General features: G+C 46.6%; 2 protein-coding genes across 2 annotated transcripts in view; one reads left to right on the top strand and one right to left on the bottom strand.

Moving 5' to 3' along the window:
• Positions 1–13344, bottom strand: part of LOC125749558 (teashirt homolog 1-like) — a 28300-nt gene extending 14956 nt beyond the window's left edge. Inside the window, exon 1 of the mRNA XM_049026941.1 lies at positions 12358–13344. Coding sequence (XP_048882898.1) covers positions 12358–12397 — 40 coding nt within the window. The 5' untranslated portion in view covers positions 12398–13344. The remainder of the gene's footprint in view (positions 1–12357) is intronic.
• Positions 13345–13747: 403 nt separating this feature from the next.
• LOC125749560 (prostaglandin reductase-3-like) lies at positions 13748–20457 on the top strand. The gene is made up of 2 exons (XM_049026943.1): positions 13748–14641; positions 18790–20457. Exons 1-2 carry the CDS (start codon positions 14352–14354, stop codon positions 19718–19720), a joined length of 1221 nt encoding a protein of 406 aa, XP_048882900.1. The 5' UTR covers positions 13748–14351; the 3' UTR covers positions 19721–20457.
• Positions 20458–21357: the final 900 nt, after the last annotated feature.

Genomic DNA, 21357 nt, shown 5'->3' on the forward strand with positions numbered 1-21357 from the left:
GAATCATCGCCCTCACCCCCCGCACGATACACAGAGAGATGGAAACTGAAGGTTACTACACTTGCGACCCCCCACCAAAAAAAAAGCATGACTGTCCCATGACCAAGCAGCAACCTACCACAGATGCACCACCCGCCCACAAAATAAAGCATGACTGTCCCGCCACCAGGAAGCACCTTACCACACTTGCGACCCCCTGTCCCCCCCACACCAAAAAAAAAGTGCATGAGACAGACAAGTCAGCGAGCGGAGGAGAGAAAAGGAGAAAAGAAAATTGTCAGCAAGAGATGTGCGTAGGCTTCCTGACCCACATTCCACCTGGGGCGACGTGCGGAAACTCGCACGTTCGGGCTCCTTAGCCAAAGGTACAACAGCGAACACGATCCCCTGACACTTCTGATCCACCTCAGCAGCTCCGACAAGTAGCATGTGACGATAGCACCACGACCCTCAACCCGCTGGGACCAGAGGAGACCTTACTGGGAGATGGAAGGCCAGTATCCACCTTACAGACCAGCTGAGACAGTGAGAGTTTCCAGAGTATCCCCAAACTCTTTCTGCCAATGCCCCCCGCCCCCACCCCCTTCTGCTTTGAACAAAAAACCAGCTGTAGCCTGATCCTCCAAACCAGAGCCACCCCCAGGTTTAAAGGGAACATTCCCCCCAAAAAATTAATTTAAAAAAATAGGTTTAAGACAGAAAAATCAAATACCCCTCAAATCAACGGTCACATTTATAGGTAAAAAAAAATTGGATATTCACAAAATAAAATAAAAAAACCTTACCAACTGCAAGCCATGCATTTCCAGCCTTCTTTTAAAAAAATGATAATAAATAAAAACAAATTCTTAAGCAAATCAAATCCACTTTTAGGATATACGGGCGCTATCTTCTCCCTTAACAAGCACGACAGCGCCTGACAGACGGCCTTTCAAACGCCGGCGAGACCCCCGGAGCCGCGCTAAACGTCAGCTGTCACACGGCGGCAGGAGTGACGGAGCCTCGTCAGCTTACCGGGCGCCTGACACTAGCTGCTACACGCCGGGAGGACTCGGCCTAGAATATATTCTATTTTCCGTATAATGTGAAATAATCCTTTGAGTGAGATAGTAATATACTTGGCATATCTGGGCAATAAAATCTGTCACTGACAGGCATTAATTTTATATTTATAACGGTTTCAATCACGTAATGACGACGGTGGCGCTCGCGAGGAAGCCTTATTACCCCCCTCCGTAATATGTGCTTGATTAAAGTTACGTCCTAATAATTTTGATGAATAGCCAATGAATCCGGTCTAAAATAACCCATTATTAGACAGATAGTTTTGATTGACTCGTGTTTAAAAATGACTATCCTGCACCGGGAGAGATAAAAAAAAAAAAAAAAACCAAGTTTAATATTATGAAGCACCTAAGTAGTGCTAATTAAACACTTTGCTGTGTTGTTAATGTCATCTTTAGGCGCAGCGCGCACAGACACCTGACAGGGAGATGCCTCCTAATTCGCTTCCCTAAAAGGCTCACTTACAGACGACACGGCAGCAAACTTTTTTTTATTGTTATTTTTAATGGTGAGATACGAGGCAAAAGATTTACGTGAAAATCGGGTTCCGGGTCTGTCAGGCTCGGAGGCTAAAGGGGTTTCCCGAAAAGGAGAGGCAGTCACGTGATCGGGGCAGACAAACAGGGGCGACAGCGGGCAGGCGCAGGGGCTTCGGGTTACGGCGGCGAGGCGGCGCGCGGACCTCGACGGAGCATCCTAATGTAGCCGTAAATCAGGCGGCAGACAGGAAACTCTCTCAAAGAGGCTCATGTCACAGGGGATCAATAGGGAGGGGGCGGGGGGGCGTGTTTCTCAGGCTGGCTTAGCTATTAAGAGAACAACGCACACTTGGGATCACGGGGGAAGGAAAAAACACCGATGACTATCATGTCTTTAACTGTACAGAAAAGAAACACAAAAATGTTTTTTTTTTTTTTTTTATAATGAGTCGGTTCCATTGCCCTACCTCTCTCTCACACACACACGCAATCCATTAAAGTTCTGCAGCTTTCAAAATGCCCCCCAGGGGTCCTTCTCGAGTTCCTGCTCCCACCCCCCCCCCCCCCCCCCACACACACACACACACACACACACTTCAGTCCCAGAGCTTAAATAATATCAGGCATGACAAATAGAGGCACAGTTCTGATATCTGCAATCCATCTTTGTTTTAAAGACGCATCCATCTTCGATAATGTGGGGGGGGGGGGGGGGGGGGATAAAGGGATGTGGCTGCTTTTGCTGACCTTCGATGGAGGGGGGCTGGGGCTGCCCTGAATGATGCCTGTCAGCTCAAAAGAACAAATGAGGTCCAGGAAGCCAAATCGTAGCTCTAGTCCAGAGGGAGAGAAGGGGAAGAAGGGAAGGAGAGATGGATACGGAGAGAAAAAATAGACCTTTAATGGCAAGTCCTGCAGTCTCATCACAGACGGCCTGGTATGTAGCCTCTCTGCCCCCTCCCCCGTCCATACACCTCCTCCCTCCATTTACTGTTCCTGCTGTATGGACCTCCAGACCCGAGCAGGGTGGTCCGCTAGGGGGTGGCTCCTCGCCCCATCCTAGCCGAAGTGCACGTGAGCCAAGAAGGAACTTTCTTCGCAATGACATACAGTGCCTGTTTGAGCAGAAGGAGAGCGCGAGTGTGTGTGTGACAGTGTCTGTGTGTCACAGTGTGTGTGAGTGTGTGACAGTGTGTGTGTGTGTGTGACAGTGTGTGTGAGTGTGTCACAGTGTGTGACAGTGTGTGTGTGTGTGACAGTGTGTGTGTGACAGTGTGTGTGAGTGTGTGTGTGACAGTGTGTGTGTGACAGTGTGTGTGAGTGTGTGTGTGACAGTGTGTGTGTGTGTGTGACAGTGTGTGTGAGTGTGTCACAGTGTGTGACAGTGTGTGTGTGTGACAGTGTGTGTGTGACAGTGTGTGTGAGTGTGTGTGTGTGTGAGTGACAGTGTGTGTGTGTGTGACAGTGTGTGTGTGACAGTGTGTGTGTGTGTGTGTGACAGTGTGTGTGTGACAGTGTGTGTGTGTGTCACAGTGTGACAGTGTGTGTGTGTGTCACAGTGTGACAGTGTGTGTGTGTGTGAGACAGTGTGTGTGAGACAGTGTGTGTGTGACAGTGTGTGTGTGTGTGACAGTGTGTGTGTGTGTGAGTGACAGTGTGTGTGTGTGTGTGACAGTGTGTGTGTGTGTGACGGTGTGTGTGTGTGTGAGACGGTGTGTGTGTGTGTGAGACGGTGTGTGTGTGTGAGTGTGTCTGCTCGGGCAAACCCAGAGGAAATATGTTCCTCTCTCTCATCCACCCCTCAGCACTTCAGGTCTGAATTCAATTATTAATCATATGGCGTGGTGTACTTTCACATGGCCAGCTCGCACGCAGCAGCCAGCCAACTCCACTAATAAGCAATATTTAAATGCCCCCCATACACAGCCATAAAGCAGAATAATAAATGTTACATACAAACCTCAAGAATCAGACTTAAATTTTTTTTAAAAAGACTGAAAAAAGTCTGAGAAATGCATCTAAACTACAGCGTCACACTCGCGGCCACGGTATGGTGTGAAGTTACTTTTGCAGTTGATTGGCCCAGAAGTGGGGGGGGGGGGGGTGCTCATTTTAGTCATTTATTAGGAAGAATAAGATTGATAAACCTGGGCTTGGGTTTAACAGGGAGCCACATTTCAGAGTGGGAGGGGGGACAAGTCGATGTTGCTAATTAGGCGGGCAAATGCCCAAGTGAGCCGGGCCGTCCCTCTGTGCACTGCCTGCCGCCGCCCCCCCCATAATAAACAGCAGCCACGGCCCGGTGAGCCCGCAGACAGAAGGCCCGGCTGAGAGGCGAAAGCTTACACCGAAGGAGAAGAAAAAAAAAAGTGAGACTAGTGTTACTGTTCAGTTGTTTGCGATTAATTAAATTTTGAGATTAGTTACATCCCGTCTCACACGACGACACAGACAGGACATGCTGAGCAGGGGGGCCACCTGCAAGGCTGGGTTAGTGGTCAGCTGCTTCCCTGGGCTGTGGACACCCCCCTCACAGACACGTGAAACAGACACACAAAGGAAATAAGGTGACACGTGTTAGAACATTACAGAAATCTCAATGACCACCCGCCTCTCCCCCCACTCCCCACCCCACAAACCCCTCCCGACTTTGATTTTCTTTGTTTTAATAGTTCCTCCCCTTGGTGCACCGGGCCTGAAACGTGCAATGCACACACACACACACACACACACACACACACACACACACACACACACACACACACACACAGCCCTGTACTTATGTGCCATTTCTATGGGTAAAACTCTAACCCCTACCTTAACCATAAGTAACCAAACAATTTGCTGTTTATTTTGATTGATTTTTATAAAACTGAGTTTCCTTTTGTGGGGACCAAAACATGGCAAAATGACAGGATTTTATCACATTGTGGGGACATTTGGTCGCCACAATGTAATGTATACATGATCCACACACATACACACACACACACACCTTCATCCTGGCAGTGTGACTAAAAATGGACTGGGAGGGGGGTTGGTAGATGGCTGATGTTTCACAGAACCAGCTGGGAACAACTGGGAAATGCTGATATCTGGGGCCCAAAAAAAAAAAAAAAGTCGCTCCCCCAATCACGGCATGCCATCAGTCCTTCGCCTGCTAGGCTAACCACACAAGACGAGCGGACTGAGGCCACACAGCGAGGATCATCCCCCCGCCCCTTTGTACGCAGTCCAAATCATTTCCTCCGTCTCACTGCCCAGAATGATCCCTTGTCAAAGATCCAAGAGGAGATGAGCGAGAACATCTGTCTCGGAGCTGTCGGTTAAAGAACAGCGGATACGTCACAGGTCAGTCCTCGCTCTGCTGCGGCCTGGGAGCCTGTGCAACATCTTTCAGGAAATAATAAAGTCTCACAATATCCCCAACCACCACCCCCTCCAGAGATCAGATGGCAGGAACGGCCCACTGATGCTCTCTGACGTCAAGGCTTAACATGTTGCTATGGGAACCCAGGTGGGGAGGGACAAAGTACATTACTCAAAGGATCAGTCCAGCCTGTAAGTGACCCCCCCCCCTCAGCGCAGGAGGGTGTATGTGGCAGTTAGAAGCCCATGGCTAATCTGACCCAGTCAAGGCTGCGTCTAGGAACCAAGAAACACATCTCCCTTTTTAGCCTGGGGGGGGTAGATAAAGGGCCAGAAAAGGCCTGTATACTTCTCCCGAGCCCCCCGACCTCATGGCTGCGTAGGAAGCGTCAGACAGGGGAGAATTTAAATCAGCAGCAGCGAATGGACATAATCAATGCAAATGTTCCTGGAAAGACAACAGATGAGAGAAACCGGAACGACGCAGAAATGCTGTTACACCATCGGCTTGGGGGAAGAGAGCAGGGAGACCAGCAGCTGACATGGCGTGGGGGGGGGAACGGGGGCCAGATCTGCCAGGGAGGCAGAGTGAGAAAAGGCCACAGGTGGGGGAGTGCGCACACACAAACGAAAAGAGTGAAGAGCAACTCCCCCCCCTTCCGGGTCTCAGCACAGAGCCAGTGATGTGAGCTGCTGCAGTCAGTATAGATCAGTCAAACACATGCTAGCTTAGCTCCCACCCCCGAATAAAAAAAATGGCTCCACAGGTTTGTCAGGGGGAAGATAGACGGGCGTGAGAAAATGATTAAGCCGAGGGGCTGTGAATAACTCATCCTAAAGTGGTAATATAAGAAGCTCTGTATCCTGCCAGCTGTGTGCACTAACTTTACTGCTAACTTACACACGACAGCTTGGCGGGTCAGGACTCCCTGCCCATAATCGGAAGGTCGCTGGTTCAAATCCCATGGTCGACGGAGTGATTTTTCAGACAGCCAATTCAGCAAGGCCCTTAAACCCCCGATGCCTCTACTAACTGACGGACCCCGCTTCCTCGAAAACTGCAAAAGCTAAACCAAGCTGAGCTTGTTCTAACGTGCGAGTCCGGTGATGTCGCGATAAGTGCGCGATCTGTGTGTGGTGCAGGTGAAGCTTCTGAATGCCACACCCCCCAATCTAAGACAGGAAGTGGGACGCATCCCCGCGTTCCCCTCCTCCAGCCGTCCGGGATAAATAACAAAAATCTGGGTCATTTGCCATTTTCCCTTGTATTCTGTGTTCCTTTTTTTAAGCACGCGCATGCCAGTCTTTGTAAGCAACGTGGGATCCTCTATCTGAGGGTGTGTGCCTTCCCTGGGCCTCCGCAGGAACCTGCCACGGGCAGAGTGACGACGACAGGTGCTAATTTTCTCACTCATTCAACACAACTCTCTGGTTTCAGCTATCTGGGGAGAGATGGGAGGGAAAAAGAGTAGGAGAGAAGGAATGGAGAGAAGGCGTTGCTGGGAAGAAAAAAAAAATTCACTGCCCCCTGCAACCCAAAAATTAACATTAAACTGATTTTCTTTCTTCCTTTAAAACACACTGAATTACACATCACAACATTAGGACAAATACTACAGTAACTAAATCATTGATTCCCTTTTGTTATACTCAGCCAATCATAAAAGTCGCTCTGCTTTGCCCCCTTCTGCTTTAGTGTGTGTATGGGAGCCCACCAGCGCCCCCCGAAGGCCTCGCCCAGTCCAAGATGTCGGCAGGTTGCAGAACACATCCCTTTAGCAAATAATGACGGCACTATAGTAGCCACACGCCTCCTCCCCGCTCCTATTGGTGAATGCATGCAGGGTGAGGAGGATTTAGCTGGATATCGGCAGTCGGCGTGCCAGTGCTGACCCCCCCACCCGCAAAACGCGGACAGCTGAGCCCTGAGAACACCTTCAGCACGCAGAAATTTTTAATTGACACCTGCCAAGATAATGACACCAGTCGCAGCTGCTGCTGGAGAATTTGTCCCTCATCCTGTTCATCTGTCAGCTTTAATACCCTTCTGACAAAGACACCCCCCATCCCCCCACCCAGAACTCCAATCCTAATTTACCTGCGGTTTCGTTTAATGCATCAACCTTTAAAACCGTTCTTCTCCATGTTCTATTTTTCGTGTTCCTATTTTTTGCCCCCACCCCCCCACCCCCGTCATCCACCCCCTCCTCCTCCTCCTCCTGACAGAGAAGAGCGATGAGGAAGGCAGCAAGCACAGCGACACAGGGTGGAGGACAAAAATCCCGTGGAGAGGGCAGTCCACTTCACCGCTGCTGGGGAGAGAGCTTTTTGTCCCCCCCAGCGCCACCACTGCCATGATAGCAGATAAGCTGTGCTGTTTTTTTTTTTTTTTGGGGGGGGGGGGGGTGCTGGGAAATTAAAACTAATATTAGGCAAAATACTACGTAATTGTTCATCTTTTATTCATCCAAATGCGACCATCTGAAAGAATCTCAGACTGACTGGTATCAGCTTTATTGGGCTGTTTTCGGGGGGCCGGACAGCACCTCCGGGAGGGACGGCTGTGAGTCCCGCCGTCCCGCAGTAACACAGGCATTGCCGTGCATTTCTAATGATCAAAACACAAGAGCCAGTGTTAGCATTTTTCGACTTTACATCCCTAAAAATGTTTTGTGTTTTTCTTCTGCCATTTAGATTGCTCCGCATTAGCTGTTTTTTAAATGTATTTTGTAACATCTTAGCTACTACCATTGTACAAATTACACCTCATCCGGTATTATATTACAAATAAAGCGATATATTTTTAAAACCAACATATACCTTTATTCTGCTTTTGCTTAAATTGAAGAAGAGGTTTTGTAACATTGTCTGTAGGGGGGAAGCTATATTTCAATGTAATTACTTTAAAATGCTAAATATTCAAGATATACAGTTGTTTTTTTGTTACCTTTCATATCATTTTCAGTTTGGCCATTCCTCTGTGGTAGTCTGAAGTGAATGGATGATCTGAGATAGCCCCCCCCCCCCCCCTCCACAGAAACAGGGAGAGACAAAGGGGGGGAGATACAGCTTAAGTATTATTATCACCTCGTGGCCCAGTTCAGCACAATGGATACAGGTAAGACATGCGTCACAAACCAGTACGAATGTAGAACGCATACAAAGCAGATAAGCGGCCGGTGTCACCCCCCCTGTGACCGCACACACCGGCCCTGGGTATGACACGGTGGGAGGTGTGTGAATCCCAGAGCCGGCTTTGCGGCTCGGAACGTGTGTGTGTGTTTACAGCTACAGGCGACCCTGCCCGTACAACCTCAGCAACCGCGCCACGCAAAATGCGTCTGAGAACAATGAGAGGGGAGGCAGAAGGGTGGCTTGGTTCCAGAACAGAACCGTAAAAGGTGTCGCTCCACTCCACAACCAACCAGCACCCACCTGCCCTCTGCTGCGCGCCAGCCTACTCCCATCTCCGGGGTTGGGGGCAACAGCTCTAGCTCAGGAACACGAGTGTGACCTCTATAACAGATAGGCAAGGATCAACATCACCTATTAACGAGGAGGACAGAGAGCTAATTAAAAAAAAAACACACACACTGTGTCCACTCTGACGAGAAGAAGCTTACTTATAGGGGACTATTTAATATTCCCGAAGGGGATTATTTAACTACGTTTATTATTATTAAGAATACAGCAAGAGAGGGTGACACAGTTTAATGTCACCAAGGTCTGAAAATCGCATGCCACGGTTTCATCCAGCGAATTCCACTCGTGTGGCAACAGAAATTAGTCGCACGGCCTTCTGGAATCACCATAGGTGATGAGTGGCCTTTGCCCGGGAGGCAAGCACGGGTAAACGCGAGTGTGTATGCGTGCGTGTGTGTGTGTGTACACGTATGGCACCACGTAGGAAATATAAATAAAATATCTACTACCAAACACTCGCGCAAAGAGCCAAAAAGCTACATGAATCACACTACTGGAATGTACAGGAAATGAATCGAGGCCTCACATCTACAAAATGCTTACTGGTCATATCTATTTTACACCATCCACAAAATTAAATTATATATATATATATATATATATATATATATATATATATATATATATATATATTTTTTTTTTTAAACAGTGACTTTCAAAAGTATAATTACACATTAACAAAGAAAAAAAAAAATCATGTTAAAATTTTAAATAAATCCTTCTACCCTGTTCAAAAAAAATCTCCAAAGTGCTTATCTGTTTATATATATATATATATATAAAAACAATTTATAAACCAATCTTTGTACAATGTTATGATAATTCATGTAAATTTTAAGCGAGCATCTAACCACATAATTTTCCAAGAAGCAGATCCCAGCATTGGCATTTGACTGTAATGAAGACGCTAATGCAGAAACAGTGTAAAATCTACATCTTACAGTGTTACTCAGCCCGGTAACCAGCACAGCTCTGGCGCGGTTACGCTTTATCGTTACGTACATTTCCCCAGTTGAAACAGCATCCATCCTAAAAAAAAACTATCATAATGATACATGGAGTTAATTATGAAATCTTATAAAAAATGTGCCAACGTATTTAGTTTCTACTATAGAAGAAAACAAGAGAACCAAAAAAAAAGCAAACTATCTAGATAAAAAAATAAACACATAATTCTTAAAATTTCAACATAATATAAACATGCTTTCGGAAAACACACATTTGAATTTTGAATTTGTGCCCGTAAATTTAAATTCGCTACTATTCTTAAGCACTAAAACAAATTCACGTGATGCATAAAAGGGAATACTAAAATGTATTTAATGAAGAACAACAGAGAGATATTTTCCTCGTCTTGAGTTTGGACTAACCAAATAGGTTTCAGCTGGGTATTCGCTCTTTTGTACCGCTACGAGTGAAACTGTGTTGAGGTCATGGGACTACGCCCTCCATGCAAGGCAGTCGGACTCGCAGCACAGTCGGTGTGTCAGCGGCATCCATGAACACAATCGGTGTGATGTCGTGGGCCCCGGAGCCGACTCGTTACATCAAAGTCGCAGACATATTTGCGTTAATAGCTAGGCCCGTCATAAACCCGTCAGGGTTACAGATAATTAGGAACCCACAAATAAAGCTGGCAAAACAACCTCCCCCCCTCCAACCCTCACCCTCCACCCCAGATAATTATATGGTTCCGTCACTACGCTTCATGCAGATGACCTGGGCTTGGTACAAGACTTGTTCTGCGTACGCTGGCCTTCCTGTCATCATGCGGGAATCCTACACCAAAATTACACTGAAACATAAGGGGAACGTTAAGCGCGGCGGTGCTGTTGGGATGTGCTCCTCAACGAGGGTGATGCGACCTATCGGCTGAAAACAAAGCAGAATCCAATGGGAATGCAGGGACCGCAGAGGGACAGTACATCTTTTTGAAAACCTTACGGTTAGAAATAATATGGGTAAAAATCCAAGGATGCCACGACACAAGGGAGTACAGTGGATAAAATCGGAAGAATGAAATCAAGTCAAGGTCTGAAAAGCAGACGGCGGGACCATCGAGACGTCACGATCGTCCTCCGGTAATCACAGTCAAACTCATCTCACCCGGTGACCCCTGGCCTGTTAAGTTCAGGACCTCTGACCATGTACGAGGTTCCCCTCACCACCCGAAAAAAAAAAAAAACCCTGCAAGACAGGCAAACCGACTGCTTGGTAAGCTTCAAAATCCACAGATTTGTGGGGGGGCTCTGAGGGGATCTGGTTGCAGAGGCCTCCTGAGCCATCACACTACCGCACATTTTGGATGAGTGGTCCCTGGGGCGATTTTGAGGGAAAAGAAAACGGATACACTTCACCCTTCCCCGTGTGATTGGCCGACAGAGCCCATTATGTAAATCCCCGTCCATTAAGCACCAATCAAAATCAATATTACAGCTAATTCCCCTTGAAAGTTTGCTACTAAATCACTAACCTGGGTCCCACCATGACAGTGAACCGATAAATACCTACACTCAAAAATAAGCAAAAAAAAAGTCGGTGGGAGGATCAGATTCGATTATTTTTCGATTAAGAACTTTAATACCTCAGTTCAATATTTCATCCTACAAGTTAAAATATATATCGCGCACATTTCGATTCTTCTCACTTGCAGTTCACGCAATTCGTCACAACCAAGCGTTTGCAATTATAAACTAGCAGTTCAAAGCTTTTTCCTGACCTTCTGTTTGGTCTGCTTCAGCACCTCATATTTCCAAAACTGCTTAAAATTCTGCAACTGCCTTTTGTTCACTCTGGCTGTTAATGCCCAACTTCAAAGGCAGCTCCTCATTAGGACAGAGGTAGAAATCCCCATCAGCCATTTACATTTGCTAAGAGCTTTTTTATATATATAAAATACTTGAAAGCTCGGATCAATAGCGCTCAATAGTGTTTGTGGAATGAATCCATCTGATGGGTGAAAGAGATCCCAAGTCGCGCTGCGCATAAAGTCGAAGCGTGCAAACTAACGCGCATTTAGCACCCGTCAAAGTGACTGGCGCTATAGCGTCACATTTTGATCTGTCTGACGCGCTTGAGTCAGTGGGCACAGCTTTACAGACGCCCAGTAACTGGAAATGATCTGACTTCCCCGATTACTCCTCCTCGCGAACAGGGGGAGATAACGACACCGCTTCTTTAAAAACTTTTCCCCTCCCTCCTTTAAAAAAAAAAAACCGGGGAAGAGGGGTGGGGGGGGAAAGTTGTCCTTTGAGTGGCTAAAGCTGTCACGAGCATGCGTGTTTCCATGGTGAGTGATTTATTGATGTTTATCGGGGACGCGCGGATCAAAGAGCGCCACGTGACAGGCGATCAATCACGCATCAAATCAGGGATGGCGATCCTCTAATAAAAGCTTGCAGAGAGAGAAAGAAAGAAAGAAAGACGGTCAGCTTCCTGTCAGTCCCCCCCCTCCCTTGGCTTCTAATTAAAAGATGCATTTGCCGTGTACTTTTATACGGCGCGATTGACCCGAAACGACACGTTTTGTCCCCCGAATGAAACAAACCCTGCAGAGCTTAATGCGTGCACATACCTAAAAATCCGCTACGCACAAGATGCGCAGAAATGCGGATAGAAGCGCGTCCGTTCTGACAAAGAGTCGGGGCTGTACATCTTACACTGGGGGGGGGGGGGCAAGTCACATCCGTATTTGTACGTCATTTTAGGACTGTGTGTGTTACCTCCTGCTGTACATGAACTGTCTGGTTCGGGGGGGCGCAGCTGAAAAAATACTATTTTAACTGCGGTTCTGTAAGGGCTGCGGAGTCAGAGTCTTAGAAAAATAAATAGGAATATTTTGAGATCCGATGAACCCTTGGTTTTACATGCAACCCCTGACAGATAATCTTTGTATAGTTTTTTGCTTCAGATCCGTTTTTTTTAATCCTCATTGGGTCTGTGAAGGATGCATCTCACTTACCTGCAGACCGCCTCGGTTCTTGTTGCTTCCGCCTCGGCATACTGCTTCTGGTGACTTTCCACTAGTCTTTTCATGCAGGAACCAAAATAAATTTTCGATCAGCCGAGAAAAAAAAACGATGTTTTTCTGAATGTTGCTCGGATTTTTTTTTTTATCCCATGAAAATATTGGATTCCTTTTCTTGTGGGATAATTTATGAGACAAGTCCCGAAGTCTGATGAAGTCTCTTCAACGCAGCGGCAAAGCTCGGTGTATCCCTTTTGTAAAATGAACGTTTAAGAGGTAAAATGTTAAAATGAGCAAAAAAGGAGGAAAAGTCCCTGCGTAGCTGCGACGCGAAAATTTCCCCAACTCATAGCGCGGTGCCGGAGGACCGGGTCCAGAAAGGCAGGCAGGGCTGCCGACTTTCGCTCAATCCCACCGCGTCCATGGGAGAAAGATCGGCAATCTGACAACGACGGATATTTGACGAAAAATCAAAATGAATAAGAAAAAACAAACACTTCCAGCATGAACACCTTTTTATTGTATCCCCGTATCAGCGCTCCTGGTTCCCAGAGCTACAACCGAGAGGAAATTAGGAGAAAACAAGACAGGCAATTAGATGGTTAATGTCAGTCAGTCACTACGCCACCTCAAAGCTAGATCAAGAAAAACCTTGCCGTCAGTGAAATACTTTCCGTCTCCCCCACCCTTCCACTCCGGCGGCTCGGCTAGGCTCCTTCTTCAAGCTACATTTAGGAGCCCGAGCGCTGATTTCCACTTTGGCTTGGGAGCGCAGCTCAGCGCCCCGCGACTGCGCCAAATAAAGCGGGCGCAAGATCCCCCCCGCTCCGGCGCGGCAACCTGGCATGCAGGGGTCTGCCAGCCCCCGGGAAAGTCCACCGGCAGGGATCAGCCACCCCCTGGAAAGTCCTGGGCTAAGAAAAGGCAGCCGACACGCACATCCAACCCCAGAAGCGCCTCAGACAGCCTCAACTGATAGACAGACGCATCGAGTTGGGTTTTCCTGCTTCACTTTTACTCCTCCCCTCGCTACGAGCGTCACCCTGACAGTAAAACCTACCTGTCAATCTTTTTAATTGTCTTTTTTCCCCTCTCTCTCTCTCTCACCCTGAACTGAACGCCTTGACAAAGGAAGGCTTGGATCTTGCCTCATGGAAACGTCAAAGTCATGCGATTGTGGAGCATTAAACTTGAGCCGCTATAAGAGGAGTACAATAGGTTATTATCGCTAAGCTAATATGCCTGCAGATCGTGTTAATTTTACATTTGGGAAATGTGAGCCGTTGCTTGATTTCCGTGGATGAAACGATACTTCCAAGCAGGCTTCAGATATTCAGCCAGAGAAATGCGGTAGTTACTGTCGTTAAACTATTACAACTACGTCAAACACCGTTTATAACGTATTTATTTTTAACAAAAAAAAAACTTCCCTGTAAAAACCTGACTGCAGATGCAAGGTGGAAATACACAGCGTTTTATTTTAATAAGAAAGTTAAGACGCCTTTCCCCACAAAGCAATCCCTGTACAGACCGCGCTCAGATAAGTTCTCGGGAATCAAAATCTGCGTGGAAAATGTTTCACAAAATGTATAGTTTTAAAACACTTGTGCTGAGTTGTACTCATTGTACATACTCCCCCCGTTCCCAATTTCCCGACATTTGCGCCCCCTCCCCTCTCTCCCTCCATTCCTCCCTTTGAAGGATGTTTGAAAACTGCAGATTGATTCGTTTCACCTTACTAGGAAGTGAACGCTTTGCACGGGAAGAGGAGGGACTGGGGGCACCGGCTCCATGGCAGCTAGGCTGATCCGTCTTGTGTTTATCAATGGCACGTATTAACGCGTTAACGCCATAGATCGCGCGGTGTAACGACAATTGTGACATTTTCCAAAGTCCGCGGAAACCGCTTTAGGGCTCGCCAGCTTAAATGCAATCGCTGCAGATAGTGTGTCCGTGAACTTTGTCGTGCTCGTCCCCCCCCCCGTGCAATGTCCACTTCACTTTTATTCCGTAACATAAGAGTGTCTTTGGCGTGCGGCTGGGGACGCGGAGCGAAACGCGCACTTTTCCGCTCGCCCGTAGCCTCGCTGCAGCTGCGTCGCCCCGTAATAGATACGTCGTACTCTAGTCACTTCATGGATTTTAAAGGCTCCTCGATACCTAGCGCCATGAAAAAGCTGGTGGTGACAAAGCTGAGCCAAAAATTCAGGGATGCCGTATCCTTGCAAACCGTTCCGGTCCCGACACCTGACGACGGGGACTTACTGATAAGAAATCGGTGAGTTTTATATAGTATTCTGCGTTGTGTGCAGCCGTTTTATCGTGTTTGGGGAACATAAAGAGATTAGCCTACACATCACACTATTGCATTCAAGTGTATTTATTAGATCGGGTAAACAACTGTTCTCTAATATCCGAAATAGGTCCTTACCTCTAGCTGTGAAGCAGCGCTCCTGGGGGAGTAGCAGCCGCTTCCAGAGCCGTCATTTATGCAGAACGAATTTTGCGCGGCACAAAAAATGTAGAGATACGTCGTAGTTCCGCCCCAACATCTGTCTATCAATCCATCTGTGCATGTTGATCTATCAGTATCGACTACGTCACATAGCCGCATCCAGAAAGCCGCTGGGACATGCGGGGAAACACGGAGATGCCGCACAAGAAGGAAGACCGCCGTGCCAGCCGCTTATCACAGACACTTTATCACCCTTCATCGGTGCTTGGTCTTTTTTTGTCTTTCGAAATAATAGCCTCGGACAATACGAATGTTCACTGATCTCGAAAACTGAATCTGCAATTCCTATTTCTCAAAATAGTAACGAGCCTCTCCGTGTTATTTTAAAGCTAAATAAATCGATGATTAAAGTAGCTATAGTTCTTTCATCTTGAAATTAAGGTTTATTTGGGTAATAACTTTTGGTGAGTTACGCATCAACGAATATGAAGAGTCGCGAATTTAATTTACTCAACTAAATTTGTTCAATTCGCTCATATAAAAATGACTGGATAAAATGTTACTAGACGCTGTATTATATCGTTATTATGATTAACTTATCCGCATGTGTGTACTATCCAAGTAAAAGGACGGAACTTTTAAATATACGCAAACACGGTTACTTAGCTTAGATTTAATGCTATAATACTGTAGTGAATTTTGCTACATTGCAATAAGATGCACCGATTCTAATATTTGTCATTCTCAGACATTTTGAAAAGCTGATCACCCAGACAGTCCACTTTTTACATTTATTTAAAACATCTTGGTTCTGCAAAATTAGCAGTTTGTATGCGAAATTATCGTGCGACTTTCTCGTATTTATTTCCTCTGCCTGTTTTTTATTGTAGGCCTAGTCGTTTACAAACTAAACAAGATGTTTGTTATTCTAATAAGTTGACACGTAGGCAGTTAAAGGTTTTTTTACCACTATGTTTCAGTAAATACTTAATCTAATCTCTGATGAAATCTTAGTTCATGGCCAGTAGAATACAATTCGAAGTGTTATCAACGCAGTGTACTGTAAACAAAGGCACCGTTGAAGAGATCTTGGCCTTTATACAAGTAAAAATATTGTATAAAAATGTAACGTTTATATATTCTGATTCTAAATAATAAAGCGAAAATTTAAATAGGAGGAGCCCTTAACTTGAAAAAAAGTGATATTCGCCAGTTAAGTAGGATTTAACAGATTTCACGGTTTTGAAGTTATTTTATTATTTGCGTGCCCTATTCCAGCAAATCGTAATTTCTTACAGTATACATGCAAATTGCAGGCTACTTTATATGATGCCGATGGCAAAAAAAAGTTTAATATGGGCGAAGTAGAACGTACGCGTGTCACGTTTTGTTTCGCTGTATGTCTTGGGTTTTTCCCTCAATTGTAAGTTACCTGACTTTACTGTCGGGTCCCGGCGCACAAAGGGCCGGAGCCGCGGCACCGTCTGGCAGGTGCTGGTGAGAAGCGGGTCAAAGCTGCTCGGAGGCTTTAGGGCCAGAAACTCAGCTGGCGCGCCGTGAATAGAGAAAAATATCAGTTTACCTATGAACCTCGGCTTCCCCGCAGAAACGGGGTCGCATCTAGATCCTGAGGATCAGTGTATAATATTACTCATCTGCAAGAATGAGGCCGGTATCGGATACGCGACATTCACCCCCAAATAAACCACTAGATGCAGTGAGTAGCCTACTATTAAAGTATTGTGGTCGAGCCACCGTGATCACATGTAGGCCTAATATATTAAAATGTAAACAAAATGGCAGGAATGAAGTGGAAACATTTAATTGATATCTCATTTCCACGGTGCTTTGCGCAACTTATAAATGGACTTTATGGAATGGTGTGTTTGGTATGTGGTGCTCAGATTTAATTTGTAAACTCATCGCTGTGTTTTTAATTCTATTCTGTTTTTTTAGTATATGTAAATACAGTGTATCACACATTTATGTAAAGGCGAGTCTCGGGCGGGGAGGGGGGTATGTGTTTATTTAAATATACCCATGTTAAGTGCTTGTATATCACCTAATCCGATAATTGAAAAGCTTAATATTTTGAAATGCCCAAATGTGCTTAAGGCCCTACATATAATCATTATTTATATTGTTGTTTTATTATCATTATAATGACTATTACATTTAGTGTTTGATTAGTTAATGCTGTAACAGTACCTTAAGTACCGGTAAATTGGCCGAGAGTACAGCAGTAGCGCCTCGTTACGCCGATCAGCTTTAGCGTCGTGTATAACCACACTGTCCCTGTAACTGTACTGGATTCAGGTTTAGAGTGGCCAGGTCATCTCGCTTGCTGGCCGCACCACATGACACTAAAACATGATGTTGGTGTGCGGGGGCTGGTGGAGTACAGACAGGAGCTCTGATCTCACAGCCCCCCCCCCCTTAGGCCCCCATGGGTGTTTCCACAGTGCCTGACGAATTTCTGGGGAAACTCCTTTTAGGGGCTAAGACTCAGGTGAAAGGTGGATTGCATCTCTCTGAGTTTTTAATTTAACTTACGACCATGAAAACAACCTGACGATTTTTTTTTCAAACTTGTTGTGGGGAGCGGTGGCAGTCAGAGACTGACGGAAAGTGTCTGCTTAATTAGTGCCGTATATTTTTGCTGAACACACAAGAGACCCTGTGTTGCTTGGTGTGCCGACTAGATTTACACGTTTATTATAGAACATAGACAAATTTACGTCATACATTACAAGAGGCTTCACATTTACACTAGAATTGGAGACATTACTTATCTGCATTTAATTATCTAAAAAAATTCACATCATTTATCATTGTTGTTCCAGTCTCATTTTGAGTGTTTTATGCAGCCAACTCAAGGTGCAGTAGATGATCCCATACAGGGATAATAACTGGAATCTTTGTCATTTGTCCAGTTCCCAGTACACTGAACCTTCAGCTGAAATGTTCTTGAAATCTACACTGCAAATGCATGTGCACTGGCTACATCTCGTGTTGTTGTCTTCACCATTTTAACTATTTTGGAATTTCACCCTTTTCTTTCCACTGCATTCACCATCAGTCTCTGCTCACATCCACTCAAAAGCAACACGAGAAGGATTGCAGTGTTCAGTTCCATTTAATTGGAGCATTTTAATTGATATAAAAACTGCACAGTGCATGTAAAGCACAAAGATGAGTCTAAGCAAAAAAAAATTGTACATACTTGCTTCATATTTTCTCTTTATTTTTCTTTAAAGATGATTCCCGAGATCAAACGTCTTTTGAGATATTGTCTGGGGAGAGAAATGCAGAAGACTATATAGTGTGTATGTATTTTTTTTCCCACAAGCAGTAGATGCCGAGTCCTTGTAGCAAACAGTGAGTTTTGTTTCCACGCAGCCTTATTTCGTCGGAATTTCATCCGCGGTTTTTCAGGAGGGAATTGAACTGGTTCGGATGCAGCGAATAACAAGAGGAGAATTGTAAACCATAGTCTTCCCATCAGGAGTCTGGTCTTCTGAAATGGTTACTTTTCCACACAGGTATTTAACAGCGACAAAGAAAACTGGAGGTACTGGTTTCATTGGGCGAGTTCGTCGAAGGGTTGGGTCCTCACCGTAGTAACTCTGAGGGCTGCAAAGGTCGTGACCTTGAGTAATTCCTTGGCGAAAGCCTGTTTGAAAGCACTCATCCGACACCTCTGTTTTTATTACAATATTTGACACATCACATGTGATGTCATAGGCTTGTCATGCAAATTTTTTCATGTGATTTGTCCCTGGGGGAAAAATATATGCTGTGTATAAATATAGATGTTTATCCTGTATATAATGACAGCACTCATCTTGTGCTTCCTGTACTTTCAACCTTGTCATCTGTTTATTTTCATGCCGCACGGCATCTGCTCTCTCCCGTCTGTGCCGACGTGTGAGTCTGTCTCACGTTGCCCCTTTCCCTCCCACGCCACTCAGATTCATTGGCATCAACGCGTCCGACATCAATTACTCGGCGGGCCGCTACGACACCTCGGTCAAGCCGCCGTTCAACATGGGGTTCGAGGGCATCGGTGAGGTGGTGGGCGTGGGCCTGAGCGCCAGCGCACATTTCACCGTGGGCGACACCGTGGCATACTTCGTGGAGGGCGCCTTCGCCGAGTACAGTGTGATCCCCGCCAAGAAGGGCGTGCGCATGCCAGCCATAAAGCCGGAGTTCCTGGCGATCTTGCTGAGCGGCGCCACCGCCTATATCGCGCTGAAGAAGCTGGGCGAGTTGACGGAGGGCCAGACGGTGCTAGTGACGGCGGCCGCCGGGGGCACTGGACAGTTCGCCGTGCAGTTCTCCAAGGCGGCCGGCTGCCACGTGATAGGCCTGTGCTCCTCAGACACGAAGGCCGGCTTCCTGAAGACCATCGGCTGCGACAGACCCATCAACTACCGCAAGGAGGACCTGTCGGAGGTCCTGCGCCGCGAATACCCACGCGGAGTGGACGTGATCTACGAATCTGTCGGCGGCGACGTCTTCGATCTGGCCATCAACAACTTGGCTGTCAAGGGCAGGCTGATTATCATCGGCTTCATTTCCGGCTACCAGTCAGACCTGGGCCTCGCTCCGGTGAAGACCACAGCCACAGCGCTGCCGGTCAAGCTGCTGAAGAAGTCCGCCAGCATGCATGGATTCTTCCTGCCGCATTACCTGTCCGACTATGGGGAGGCGCTGGCGAGCATGCTAAGCATGCATGCCCGCGGCAAGTTGGTGTGTGAGGTCGACCGCGGGGACGCGGCTCCTGGGGGCAGGTTCGTGGGCCTGGAGTCTGTGTTTCGTGCTGTCGACCACATGTACAATAAGGGGAACCTCGGCAAGGTTGTGGTGGCGCTCGGGCCGGAGGCTGAGAGCAAGCTGTGAGCGGGAAACCGACCTCACGTGGATAGCAGTGTGAGCAGACACACGAGTAAAACTCCCCAGAATGAGTGAATTGAAAGTGCCTGTTCTTCTCTGTAAGGCTTAAAGTCAGCTTGTTAATTTTGACTGTTGATTTAATTTTGACTTTGCTGTTGATTTACATAGAATTCTTACATACAATGGAGACTTGCCTTGTTATTTCTTTGGTAAAAATGTGCCTTTTTCTCTCCTGCTTTACGGCTACTTTATTTTAAGGTGTGACGCAACCATTTGCGTGTCTCTGAACACCATGGCGAACTGCGATCCACCCAGTTCCATATAACTGTGGGGGTAATTGGGCAAACAGGGAACTGTGAGCTGAGCTGTCACGAGGCTGCTCTCATTTGGAGGGAGGGGGGCAGCTGAGGGTCTGGGGGCCACGTGTCCAGTAGGCCTTTAAAACAGGGACGCCGCTGCCTTTATGTGTGTGTTAAATGCCCGTTAAGGGGACGACGGAGCGCACATGTACTCGTTTATCATCAGATGCCCCCCCCCCACCTGGTCAACACACTGGACACTGACCGCCGCAGTAGACAAGACCACAGCCTTTAAGAACCTCTATTCACAACCTTCAGCAGTCAGTGATTTTGTGTTTATTGAAATACTGTTGCCTTTTCTCCAGTTAGTGCTGCTGAGTTTTTTTCCTTTTGGCTAATGTACTATTTTTGTTTTCATATAAATAAAACTGTTCATTGTGCTCAGCCCTGCACTGCGGGTAATTATTCCAAGAAACTGTTTAACTGCAGGAAGATTTTATTACACTCTGTGTTTGCTTACTGGATAGTTTATGAAGTAGCCTGTTATACAGGGCGTTTAACATTTGTTGTTTCTTTACAGTTGTTTGTGAGATTGTCCTTAAAACAGCGGTATGTCCGCAGCAGAAACCCGGTTAAAGGTTTTCACTTGAGGGCCCACTGGAGACTCGCTACCTGGCTTTTAAAAGGGCAAATCGTCGACCTGGAGTTCTGTTCCGTAACGATGCTGCCGCTTGCTGCTTACTGGCCGGTCCTTTGGGTGGGAATGTGGGCTAGATAACAGTCATCACGGGCGGGGGGGGCTTGCAAAGTAGGTAGGGAGTAAAAGAACAGGGCCCCCTGCCCAGATTGAGCTTGTGGTGGCCACCCCCCCTCCCCCCCCCCACATTACTCATACCAGGAGAGATGTCAGCCAAGAACTAGCAGAATACACCAGGGCTCTCCACTGCTAGGCGATGATTCCGGAATGCTCTGCCATTAAATAAAATGAGGTGAACAAGCACATTGTTCCATGTAAGCAACCAAAAACACCACAGCGCTCAAGCGTTCATGTTTTACTCCAGGGTTTAAGAAGTTGCTATGCAGTCAGAGGACCATAGGTCTAGATCTTGCTCTCCAGCAGCTGGACCCAGTGCTGAAGCTGTTGTAAACCCCCACCATTTACAGAGTTGGACTAGTCCATGGTTTATCCTACCCTAATTAATCAAGTTGGAACAAACCATGTGTCACTCCCCCTATTCACAGAGTTGGACTGCTCTATATGATTTACCTTACATTCACCACCCAATTTGAGCTAGTCCATATGTTTTTTCGAGTCAGAGAACTCCCACCCTCAGTGAACAGGAC

This window comes from Brienomyrus brachyistius, chromosome 9 (genome assembly GCF_023856365.1).
Source record: "Brienomyrus brachyistius isolate T26 chromosome 9, BBRACH_0.4, whole genome shotgun sequence".
Lineage (NCBI taxonomy): Eukaryota > Metazoa > Chordata > Actinopteri > Osteoglossiformes > Mormyridae > Brienomyrus > Brienomyrus brachyistius.

Coding starts and splice junctions, on each gene's coding strand:
- LOC125749560 (XM_049026943.1), top strand. CDS start 14,352: ATGTCCACTTCACTTTTATTCCGTAACATAAGAGTGTCTTTGGCGTGC. Junction 14,642..18,789: donor GACTTACTGATAAGAAATCG/GTGAGTTTTATA, acceptor CACGCCACTCAG/ATTCATTGGCATCAACGCGT.